General features: G+C 42.8%; 2 protein-coding genes across 7 annotated transcripts; both read left to right on the top strand.

Annotated features, from left to right (window-relative positions):
• Positions 1-5209: 5209 nt before the first annotated feature.
• Positions 5210-8032, top strand: LOC129590187 (ATP-dependent Clp protease ATP-binding subunit clpX-like, mitochondrial). Of its 3 annotated transcripts, none has more exons than XM_055485274.1 (6): positions 5210-5977; positions 6044-6267; positions 6444-6612; positions 6690-7249; positions 7351-7663; positions 7762-8032. In XM_055485274.1, exons 1-6 carry the CDS (start codon positions 5374-5376, stop codon positions 7881-7883), a joined length of 1992 nt encoding a protein of 663 aa, XP_055341249.1. In that variant the 5' UTR covers positions 5210-5373; the 3' UTR covers positions 7884-8032. The 3 variants fall into 3 exon arrangements, with proteins under 3 accessions (XP_055341249.1, XP_055341248.1, XP_055341247.1); XM_055485273.1 differs by having other exon boundaries at positions 5211-5977; positions 6693-7249; positions 7351-7659; positions 7762-7969; XM_055485272.1 differs by having other exon boundaries at positions 5213-5977; positions 7351-7659; positions 7762-7969.
• LOC129590186 (armadillo repeat-containing protein 3-like) lies at positions 7969-11772 on the top strand. 4 transcript variants are annotated; one of them, XR_008690718.1, is made up of 3 exons: positions 7969-10375; positions 10440-10530; positions 10592-10608. XR_008690718.1 is itself a non-coding variant. In XM_055485269.1 (2 exons), the coding sequence occupies exons 1-2, from the start codon at positions 7997-7999 to the stop codon at positions 11618-11620; spliced, it is 3546 nt and encodes a 1181-aa protein (XP_055341244.1). In that variant the 5' UTR covers positions 7969-7996; the 3' UTR covers positions 11621-11772. The 4 variants fall into 4 exon arrangements, 3 of the variants coding, with proteins under 3 accessions (XP_055341244.1, XP_055341245.1, XP_055341246.1); XM_055485269.1 differs by adding an exon at positions 11387-11772 and having other exon boundaries at positions 7969-11308; XM_055485270.1 differs by having other exon boundaries at positions 7969-10530; positions 10592-10727.
• Positions 11773-11776: the final 4 nt, after the last annotated feature.

Here is an 11776-nt window from a genome sequence, read left to right as displayed (position 1 = left end):
ATCGAAAAGCTCAGTCACGCAAACTCAGGCACTCTTCTTCGAGCAGCATTTGAGGAAAGCATTTCGGTTGGCAAAAAGAGAACGCGATGTTGGCTAAAAAACGCGCTTAGGCAATTACCGGAAGAAATCGAAATTAACTTAACAAATACCGTCCAAGATATTCGTATTCAGCTAGCAAAGCTGAGTTCAGTTGACATAATGTCGAGGCTCGAGAAAACATTCCGGATGAATCTATTTAAGTCGGTACAGGATAATGCTGCCAGGAGCAGCAGGTTGCGTTCTTGTTTCAGTGTCTACCAGAAAGCGGAGAAGTGCACCTATTGAAAACGATGCCTGCAATGACAAGCGGAAACTGGATGAAAATGTTGACTTCCGGCCACTACTTTGCTGTGGAGACAGGAAGATGGAACGCTTTGCCCCGAGAGGAGCGGATATGTAACTTCTATGGGGTTGTGGAGGACGAGTATCATGCTCTGAATGAATGTCCTGCGTATTTTCCACACAGACAGAAACTGCAGGAGCGGCTAGCTGCCCATGACCATTCAATACAGGACGGCGGACTAGTGGAAACAATGCAGACTTTACTACGAAGAAAGGAGACGCCGATGGAGTACGAGAAAACATTGTTCTTTTGTTTAAGCAACTTTTTTAACCAGGTTTTGATAGATAGCCGCAAAGTATTTAGCGGCGAATTAGTACTGTTGCCTACGTAAAGCCTTAAATTGTGCACGGTATAACTAAAATGTAGTCAAATCCATAAATTCATTTTTGTTTAATTTTGCATGAGGTTTTTTGCATCTCTAACTTGTTATGCTTAATATTATTTCCTTGACATCTTCAGTGTGTGTTGCAAAATCACATAATTGTTTATGCTTGTTTATGCTTGAGCATACGGCACAACGCATGGTGTGCCTCTGCCAGAAGAAATCTGGGGGAATAAAGTTGTCTATTGTCATAGACGGCATACAGCACCTAACTGCGCACACTGTACGAAATTTCGGCAAGTGCAGGGTAACAGTACAGTACTAAGCCTTAATAAGTCTTATTAAACCACAGTACTGTATCATAGTTACCGTGTCAGCTTACTAGTGTAAGCAACAGTCGGTAAAATTATTTCATACTTTTAGAATACGTACTGTAGTGTATATATGTAGATGTTATCGGTATAAAGCATTTATTAAGCGCGCTATCGTTCTTTATGAGCAAGAACACTTTTATGAGTAAAATTATGAGTTGTGTTTATGATTATGCTTATGAATTATGTTTTATGTTTATGTTTTATGAGTTATGTTTTATGATTATGATTATGTGAATCTTACCTAACCTTGAACACCTGCATGATAATTTCTCTACAGAAATGCTAGCAAAAACTGTTCTTATGGGCGACTTCAATTTGCCTGACATAGATTGGCTTTCGCTTTGTGCTCGGTCTGCTGGTGTTAAATATCTTTTGTTTTCTCTCAAACTGTTTAATTCACAGCAACTGATTAAATTTCCCACTAGAAAACAAAACTGTCTCGATCTGTGCTTTTTCTCCACGAATACTTTGTGTAGAAACGTCAGCCAAATTGCCCCTCCATCCGTATCTAATGACCACATCGGTTTGCAAATTGATATGAAAGCGAAAGTCAAAAGGGCTGTAGTACTCACAGTAAAAAAATGGTTTCTTGCGTCTAATAAATTTATCGCTTTTCAAGAGATTTTAAATAATGTTGACTGGGTAACTATGTTTAATAATTCTAGCGCTGAAGAACGAGCTGTTGCCTTTGAAGAAAAATTCTTAAGTATTGCAAAATCTGTATTTCTTCTTAAAGCGGGTAAAATAAAAACTGGCATGCCTGCATATCCGCTCCCCGTTAAAAAAGCGATACGTGCTCGCGATAAAGCATTTAGGCGCTATCGCCAAGCTGTCTCTACCTTGCGTGCTAAGAGGAGGGAAGAATGGCTAGTGTTATCCCGTAATGCAGAGGAAGTAGTGAAAAAGTTCGAAAGCCATCGAATAACGGAAAGTGCATTAAGTTATCGAAATAATCCGACGAAATTTTGGCAGTTCATGAAAACCAGAAATTGTGTACAGTCCATTGCCCCCCTTAAAACTGACGGCCCAGCTCTTGCCTGTACGGATCGTGAAAAAGCCGAGGTGCTAAATACTGTTTTTTGTGCATTTCATTCTGCCTGTCTCCAAAATTGTCGTATCGCCCCTTCGGATTTGGTATGCAGCAACACTTCTAGGGTCACTGTCGACATTTCTACCATATTGTTGCAGTTGTCGTTAATTTGTACGAGTACGTCAAGTGGTTAGTTTGAAGTGACAAATAAGTTGCTGAAAGCAGCGGGTGAACCAATCGTTTTTCCATTGAGCCTAATTTTTAATGCAGCGCTCAATGAAGGTACATATCCACAAGTGTGGAAAAAGTCGTACGTTGTGCCCATTCCCAAAAAAGGATGTGATTTGACCCTTCCCAGCAGCCACCGCCCAATATCTTTGCTTAACCCGATTTCGAAAATTTTTGAGCGCTGTTTATCCGAAGTTTTAAATGATTGTTTACGCACGAACGACGCTCTCGGCAACCACCAATTTGCTTATCGCCGTAAACGCTCCACGGAATTGCAAATTTGTTACTTTGTGAAAATTGTTTCGGATTTTATTGGTAATGGAATAGATGTCGCTGCGGTTTTTCTCAACTGTTCTAAAGCCTTTGACAAGTGCGACCACCTTAGCATCATCACATCGTTAATCGAGCTAAGTGTACCCAGTCAAATAGTCCATTTAATCTACGATTACCTTAAAGGTCGTACCCAGTGTGTTTCTCTTGGCGAGTTCTGTTCTCAAATATCAGCAGTTACAAGTGGTGTACCTCTGGGCTCAATTTTGGGACCGTTACTGTTCATTTGTATATTAAACAAAGTGCCGTTGATACTACTTAATAACAGCATCGTATTGATTTTCGCTGATGACATTGTTTTACTACGTCCTCTTGTTGCCGAAAACAGCAGTGACCTTTTGCAGGAAGACATAAATTCTCTCTTCTATTGGGCGGCATCTAATGGTTTATGCTTTAAAGCTGATAAGTCCGTTCATATGCAGTTTTCCAAAAAACGTTTTGTTGATATGAAGGGTGAATTTCGTCTAAACGGAGTGCTGATTAGCTATCGCGAAAAAGTTAAATATTTAGGCGTTGAAATTGATCGTGAACTTTGTTTTAAACCCCATGCAGGCAATGTTTCTTTAAAATGCAAAAAAAGAATTTGGTATATTAATTCATTGTTTCGCTTTCGCGATTCTGCCGCACGAATTTCTTTATTTAAATCACTGGTTTTTCCTGTTATGGATTATTGTGCGCCTGTCGTTTTTCCACTGCTTAAAACTTCCAAGGATAAAGTTGAGCGTTGTATCGAAAAGTTTGTGTCCTCGGTGCGTCTCGGCAACGAAACTTGTGAATATCGGCTCAGGCTGGAAGAACTCCACTCGGACAATTTCAGAATACGAAATGCCAAAAAATTATTGATTTTTATTTACAAGCTTCTTTTTGAAATTACACCTTTATGTGACAAGTTTTTACAAAAGCACACAGTGTCTGCTGTCTTGTCTCAATCTGTTTCTGGAAACGCGCGAAGTATCCGGTGGCTTGAAAACCATTATTTACCAATTTCGCCAGCACCGACAACTGCATGTCGCGTTACGGTCCTCCCTGTTTCCGGCGGTTTCAGTGACAGAATAACACCTCTGTGGAATGAAGTCTCCTTACCACTATCCTCCTACAAATTTCTCCGAACGTTCCGTCAAGCTCTGGATGACGTCAATTGGAAAGAACTGAAATGGTCAAAGAAATTCTTGCATATGCAATAAAGTGTTCCCCCATATGCAATCAAATCGTTATGTTACTGCTTGTAATTTTGCTCGTTGTCTCAGTACACAGACGATCAGTACATTAGCGTCCATGCTTTCCATTTCTCCTGCAAGTTTAATTAAATGTTTTGAAATTGTGAAAATTTTGACCTTAATTTTTTTGCGAATAATTTTCTTCTTAGGCGGGTTTTTGGTTTTATGCATGGACACCAGTGTCCATGCTTTCCATTTCTCCTACAAGTTTAATTAAATGTTTTGAAATTGTGAAAATTTTGACCTTAATTTTTTTGCGAATATTTTTCTTCTTAGGCGGGTTTTTGGTTTTATGCATGGACACCAGTGTCCATGCTATCCATTTCTCCTACAAGTTTAATTAAATGTTTTGAAATTGTGAAAATTTTGACCTTAATTTTTTTACGGATATTTTTCTTCTTAGGCGGGTTTTTGGTTTTATGCATGGACACCAGTACAATCGTCTAACTCACCTTTTTTCCACTATCAGTCCAAACCATCGCACTCACTGCATTCATATCACTGCACTCAGTCCAACACCAACGTTTTTGTCTTTTTTTTTTTTCCGCTGTTGTTTGCATTTTTATATCACTTTCCATCACGTTTGTTCTTATATGCAAAATTGCTGCACTGTCCACTGCTGTAAAAGGGCACGACCCTCGCACGAAGACACTAAATCCCTTATTATTATAATACTGTATGGATACAATGCTCCCTCATGCTCATTTTACAGCCTTGCATTGTCTTCCTGTCTGTTCCAATCCGCGACATTTTTCTGTTACGTTCATAATTTCCCTGCGCGGCGGGCCATCTTGCTTTGGGATGTTTCGTTCTGAATGCTTTTCAATAAACCCTTTGAGGGGTCGTATGATCACAATTTATAAATAAGGGGTTGCATTACTGATTACGTTATCATGATGGCCCTAGGACACCAAGCACATCGGGGCGATACGAGTTTACGTCTGTCGGCTTCGAAACATTCGTCAGTTTCGGTACATCGGCCAAAAGATTTGTTAATGAGATTGGAAAGAGGGTTTCACTACAAACCGGAGACATTCGTAGCCTTGAGTATTTGAAAAAAACATCTCTTTAGCAATTCAACGTGGTACTGCCGCTTCTGTAAGGGGTACGGTTGAAAATGTTGTTTTGTTTAACTAGATCTTGATATTGTTATCGCGCTATTGATATTAAAAGCACAACATAGCACGCCTAACCTGCTTGCCCACGGGTCGTCAGACGCCAAAAACCGTCAACGCCCAAGCACCTAATCTCTTGGCGCTGTTATCTGTTAGCTCAAGACTGGCCTCAGGTCTCTGAGCAACGAAAAAAATTCCCGTGAGTCTAGTTCGAGCGTATAGTTAAAATGCGTCTGTATGCAGTCGTACACGGAGAGCGAACCGCAAGTGGGAGGACACCGCTCCCAGAAGGAGCTTATCGCCATGAACGACACGGATTACATATAAAAGGTTCAAAATGCGCCTGTAGTATTTCTTACTCACTCATGTCACGCAATGGCCTGGGGATCGATAGCTGTTAGATCCTTGCAGATTCTCAATCGCGCTCCAGCTTTCTTGTGGCCAGCATCATCATTCGGTTCACAACATGTTATCACTCCGGGAACATTGTACCGAAGCATTGGCACTTCCGTCACAAAAGATTACCGCAGTTCCTTATCATCGCCACTTTGTTTGAAATGCGGGAAAAATGAGACCGGCGCCCATGAATGCCAGGGGAAAAACCGTGAGGAAACTTCTAAATCACCTTTGGCTAAAAGAAAGAAAAAGAAGCGATGCAACATTCAACGGCGACTTAAAACTTATCCGCCATATCGAAGCAGTTGGTCCACTGGAACGTTTCACTGGACTGAAACCCACAACGGCAGACCTGGATTACATAATTCACTCAGAAATTACAGCTTTGCCAGCGAAAACTCAAATGGCACACTTTTACAAGGTGCATCGAACAGTGGCCCCAGTATTCCATCATCATCGACTGGTAGCGGCAGTCACGTAACGGGGTCAGGCTCAGTTGGGAGATCTGGAGCCGGTAGTGACCGTGAAATCATCAACTGTCCCAGGTGTGGTGGACCATGTATCATGCTAGACATGCCTCCAGGTGAAACATCAGCTCATGACGCAATATTCACCACGTTTTGATTCCGTGTCATTTTTACAACTTCAGCGTCTCCAAAATTTGCTAACTGCCGCTCATGCAATCATCTGTTTATGATGATAACCAAATCTAACGGCGTCAGCACAAGTGCTGACTTAGGTAAGGTACCTAAACTGAATCCGGACCATCCAATTTCGCAATCAGTTTCCGCTGCACCACAGCCAGTCCCCGTTCCTCCGCTTGCCGAACAACCGCAACAAGCAGTCCGTAAACCTCCGCCGCCCCCAAAAGTTGTATGTAAAAATGACAGCGGTATAAGATCAAAGGGTTGCAGTTACATTTGCATACACTCAGAATCTCAGACCTACAGGAGCAGACGCAAGATCAACTCCTTACTTTACTAAAAACGCCCTGAGAGCTGAGATAGATTAATTCACCTGAGCTACAAGAACATGACCAATATTTTCAGATATTTGATTATCTGGAAAAGTACGTCATCGGACAAACGCATGCCAAAAAGGTGTTATCAGTGGCCGTATACAATCATTACAAACGACTTCATAAAAACATTCCTAATTATCTGCAAGTGACCGGCAAGCCACTGACACCCCACGACCAAAGTCCAATACTTTTGCTAGGCAAGTCGGCTTCATATGCTCTTTACCGAGCCTCTAACCTCTTTACAATAACATACATAACAGAAAAACGTTTGCAGCAGGATCGCCGCAAAACATTAACGGAGGAGAATCAATTCGAACTGCCCCTCCGCGTCGCAGTTTCTTAGACGAAGAGCCTGTCAATGGTGCACACGACGTTCGCTTAGAGAAATCTAACATACTTATGCTCGGCCCAACCGGTTCTGGGAAAACTCTCCTAGCACAAAGCATCGCCCGTTGCCTGGACGTTCCCATTGCCATTTGTGATTGTACCGCTCTTACTCAAGCCGGTTATGTTGGCGAAGACATCGAGTCGGTAATAGGGAAACTCTTGGCAGATGCACACGGTAATGTACCATATGCCGAGCAAGGCATTGTCTTCTTGGATGAGGTAGACAAAATCAGCGCAGCCAGCTCTGGACAGCAAATGCGGGATGTTGGTGGAGAAGGTGTCCAACAAGGGCTATTGAAACTATTGGAGGGAACAACTGTCAGTGTGCAACAGTCATCGGGAGGACGAAAAAATAACGTAGCGGTTGACACGACCAATATCTTATTTATAGCATCGGGAGCGTTTATTGGATTGGATAAGATAATCAGTAATCGAAACAATGAACGTGTATGTGCCTGACTTCCCTTCTTCATAACTTCATACTTCTTCCTAATAACTTTCGTTTCGCCCTAAAGTACTTATTATGATGCCCGTGCCGAATTTGGTAGATTTTGGGATTTGGATCACGGAAAAACGAACATTCAATTCTGGCGAAGAGCCAGACTGCAGCGAAGGCATTCGCGCAAAGCTGCGAACGAGCCAGAAGTGTGGCGGAAGAAAACGCTGTGAAAGATGCGCTGATCGAGTGTGTGGAAGCCCGCGATCTTGTGGAATTCGGCTTGATTCCGGAATTTATTGGTCGTTTGCCGGTTGTAGTGCCCTTCCATAACCTGACAGTAGAGATGTTGGTCCAAATCTTAACCGAGCCACGAAATGCTGTTATTCCTCAATACCAAAAGCTCTTTCAAATGGATAACGTGAGTACGGCTTAAATTTCATGTAAACTGTTGGAGTGGATCGAGTACGCAGCGTATATCGAGTATGCAGACAAGGAGTTACAGTACTCTAATACATTGCAGGTGGATTTACAGTTCACACACGATGCAGTGGTGGCCATTGCAGAAAAAGCACTTGGCAGAAAAACTGGCGCTCGCGGTCTGCGGGCAATTCTAGAGTCTCTCCTTCTAGACGCGATGTTTGACGCGCCAGGATCTCAGATCCACGCTGTTAGAATTGATAAGGATGTTGTAGGTGGTCACAAGCGACCGTTGTACATTCAGGCATAAACAATTATGTTGTTACTTCCTTAAAATTATGTGTTCCTTTTTTTGTCACCTGGCAACGGTACTTCGTTCTAATTCCTTTGCTAATTTTGTTAAGTTTAAGAAAGACACTGCAAGAGTTGCGAATATGAAAGAACTTAAGAATTCGGGCAACGGTAGTTCTTCGAAAAATGGCAAGAACTCACAGCATCACTTTAGAAATGTAATTATTGAAGGAGTGGAATTATTCCAGCGTGCGGGAATTTTAAATGAAACAATTTTCGATGAAATTTATAACAAACGTCAAATTGTGGCCTTAAGTGCAAATAGTATTCCGTTAGATCTGGTCACAACATCTGCTAAAGTTCAAAAATTCAATTGCGAAGTAACTTATCCTCTGCAGTTCAGCATTGACAACCCTTTGGATGCCGTCATATTATTGCGAAGTTGTGAAAGGAGTGTCCTGCTTCAGGCCTTAGACATTCTAATCGCCTGTTGTGAGGATCGGTTGCAATTTTCTTCCAAAAATGTTGTTTATGGCCCCGACGAAGGAGGCAACGGCTACGTTAAAGCCGCACTTCTGCATGTATCAATGGCTGTGGCAAGAATTATTCAGCTTTTATCAAGTGATTGTTCCAGTATCCAACTTCGAGCGGCAATTCTATTTGCGAGTTTGTCGCAGTCCAGCGTTTGCGTGGCAGAGCTGGAGCGTATTTCGTGGATTGCCGAAGTGGAAAAACTTTTTACCGTTCGCACGCGTTCGCTGCTGCTGGATCCACTAACCTATGCTTTGCGCAACCTTGCCGTTATACATAGTGTTCAGCATTCAGTACTCGAACTTGGCTTGTTGGAAAACCTTTTACAGATAGTGTTGCTTGATGCTCAGGATCCTGATGTAATTGAGAACGTTCTTGAGGCTCTGGAAAGACTGAGCGCTAATGAGGACATTCAAAAATGGTTGATTCTGCAAGGTGGATTTGAAGCCGCATGTCAACAGGCAGTCAGCGAGATTCCCACCATCCAGTGTATTGCTTTGAAGCTTATGCATCGTTTATTGACCGCACCAGTCGAGAAAGCAATTGATCGGTTTCGCGAAGCAGGAGGTATGTCCACAATACTGTCGATCTTCAGCTCGAAGGAATTCCAATTTCTCCATGCCCAAACTCTGGAGATTCTATGCAATCTACTGGGTATCCCAAGTATTACACATGAACTAGGAAAGCAACGTATCTATGACTGCCTGCTTGATATGGCACTATCGATTGATTACGCCGAGGCCGACAACGTTCAAATCTTTGCTTTGCGATGCATTTCAAATGCAGCTTCTTATCCAGAAGAATGTTTGTTAATGAGCAGTAGCGGGGTAGCCAAAAAACTGATGCGAATACTAGAAGCAAGTTCACCACAAGTTCAATCCGTCGTTTTGCAAGTTATCGGAAAGCTTGCTGTAAACGACGTTTGCCGGAAGAATTTCCAAGATCAATCCGTGCCAGCTCGACTTATCCTGCTACTGAAATCCAAACACGCATGTGTACGCGAATGGGCGTTTTTCGCAGTCAATAATTTTGTGCTACGAGACCAGCAATTTCAGAACGAATTTCATAAGGAAAAGTTAGCTGACATAATCGATGCATCGTTCAGTGATATAATTTCGGTCCAAAACGCAGGCTTACTGGGAAACATAATTTCTTGCATCACAAACATTTGCGATCGAGAAGATACGAAGCGCGCTTTGGAAGGACTTGTATTTCGTAGTTTGTCTACATGGTTAACCCATCCGGATGAAACAGTACGCATTCCAGCTGTTGCATGCGCCGTCATTTTTACAAAATCTGATTTGGGCAAGACAGAGTTCACCAAAATGAACGGTTACGCTCTCTTGACCGCGATGATGGACAATCCGTGCAGTGAAGAGGTGTTTCGCAAAGTGACCTTTGCAATCTCCGTGCTGGCTATAACGAAGGATGCTGTATTTAAGCTGGCGTCTGCTGGCTGTATTCAACGGCTGCTTACAGCACAGCGCTGTATGAATCCTGTCAATCAGCAGAGCGCAGTGACGGCGCTTCGGCGTCTTGCTGACTGGAACACTTCATTCAAATTCGCTCTGTTAGATACGCTTAGCTCCGACGATCGCATTGAACATGGCTTTTATGATATGCGAGCGGGAATTAAAGAATCAGGATTTTGGAGCTTCGAAGAATTTCTACAAAACAAGCATTCGCCAGAAATGTCACCAGTTGTTTACATCTGCGTCAGAGATTTTGCAGTCCCGGCACGTGGTGGTGCAGCAGACACAGAAAACGGACAGCTCGGAATTGACAATGGCGCCACATCTTCTCGATTGGAAGAGTCGCCCGATTCGTCGACTGTTTCTATAAAGCTCAGCAAGGATCACTCGAAAATTCCGGCCGACCAGAATCTTGTAAAAATGGTAAGTGAGGCGACGGATGCATTGAAAGGAAGTCGCTCGATCAGGGAAGAGATGTCGATTTTAGCTAAACTCGTGGCTTCCCATATGAGCTGTATGGATCCAGAAAGCTATGCAGGCCCTGTTCGAACCCTGTCAGATAATATGTTGGATAACAGGTGCGTGCCCCTGGGACAAATTTTAAGCAGAAGTTGCTATTACCGTGCTATTTTGTTCAAGTATCTGGTAGACCAGTTTCTTTTACCCGTATCGCTGCATCGCAAAGACAATTGTTGTTGGAATGAAGTCAGTCTTGAAGCAAATTACATCGTCGACTTGATCTATGTGCCGGGAAAATTAATAATGCGCGATTCACCCGAAGGAGAAGCTTACGTTTCGGCTGACTGCAGCACTTTCACTCCTTATCGCGTGGCGAACAGTCCTTCAGCTTGCGAGCAGAAAGCGTCAGAACTCGCTCAGCACCGTGTTTGGCAAGAACTACGCATGAACACCGTTAGCCCTAACCAAACAGTTATGGAGCTTCTAGGAACTGCCTTAGAAAGACCGAACTCTGCCGCGGACAGCACTGTCAAAACCGAGAAGCACATTCAAAGTAGCGAATCAGTCAGCGTTACATCATCAATGGATCTTTCACCCTACCAAGAACAGTCTATTCAACGTCTGGCTGCATTCATTGAAAAAGAAATGACTGCGGCTGGTGCAGCGGTAGCGCGCAGAGAAGCAGAAAAACCTGCACCAGAGCAGATGAGAAATTCTCAATGGCCGCATCCCGGAAAAGAGAAGGCATCTTTGGCACCTTCTTCTGGTCTCATCGCCAAGGCTGAAGGGAAAAATAATAAAACCGAAATCACAGCTAACTCAAACGAACGGCAGTCAGATCAGTTGAAAAAGCAAAGTCGTGATCCGCTTACAACTGCACGACTTGTGCGGGAGATGGTACGTATCTTGCAGTATTTTCTGCTATTCTGCTGCTTACCGTCAAAGGGTCACTCATCAAAACAGTTTAAAATGCAGAAAGATGAAACAGATGAATGTCCTTTGGACTGGAACCGACTCAAATTGGACTGGCACGAAGACGGACGAAATGAAAAACAATCAGTTGCAAACCCCCCTGACCGAATTTCATCGTTTGGTTGTACTTCTGACGCGGCAGATTCTTTGAAACAAATGTGGCTGCCAATGGAATCACACGAACGTACTCTGCTTGAACAATGGGAAATGGATTTTGATGATTCTGATGCACTTTAAGAGAGAAACTGACAAATGCTTTTTTTTAAGTCCGTTAACGACTTAATGGTAAAAAAGAGACAAAAAAGGGACAAAAAAGTTTCACATGCCGACTACGCCCATACGTGTGCGGACTGGGAATGTATAAAAAGCATTATTATTATGTGCAAAACGCAC

Source organism: Paramacrobiotus metropolitanus, unplaced genomic scaffold (assembly GCF_019649055.1).
Source record: "Paramacrobiotus metropolitanus isolate TYO unplaced genomic scaffold, Prichtersi_v1.0 Parri_scaffold0000039, whole genome shotgun sequence".
In the NCBI taxonomy this organism is placed as follows: domain Eukaryota; kingdom Metazoa; phylum Tardigrada; class Eutardigrada; order Parachela; family Macrobiotidae; genus Paramacrobiotus; species Paramacrobiotus metropolitanus.
Note: the sequence above shows the minus strand (reverse complement) of the source record. Positions and strands in the feature narration are given on the sequence as shown.

Coding starts and splice junctions, on each gene's coding strand:
- LOC129590187 (XM_055485272.1), top strand. CDS start 5,374: ATGGCCTGGGGATCGATAGCTGTTAGATCCTTGCAGATTCTCAATCGC. Junction 6,268..6,443: donor CTCCGCCGCCCCCAAAAGTT/GTATGTAAAAAT, acceptor CAATATTTTCAG/ATATTTGATTATCTGGAAAA. Junction 7,250..7,350: donor GTAATCGAAACAATGAACGT/GTATGTGCCTGA, acceptor CGAATTTGGTAG/ATTTTGGGATTTGGATCACG.
- LOC129590186 (XM_055485269.1), top strand. CDS start 7,997: ATGTGTTCCTTTTTTTGTCACCTGGCAACGGTACTTCGTTCTAATTCC. Junction 11,309..11,386: donor CACGACTTGTGCGGGAGATG/GTACGTATCTTG, acceptor TTTAAAATGCAG/AAAGATGAAACAGATGAATG.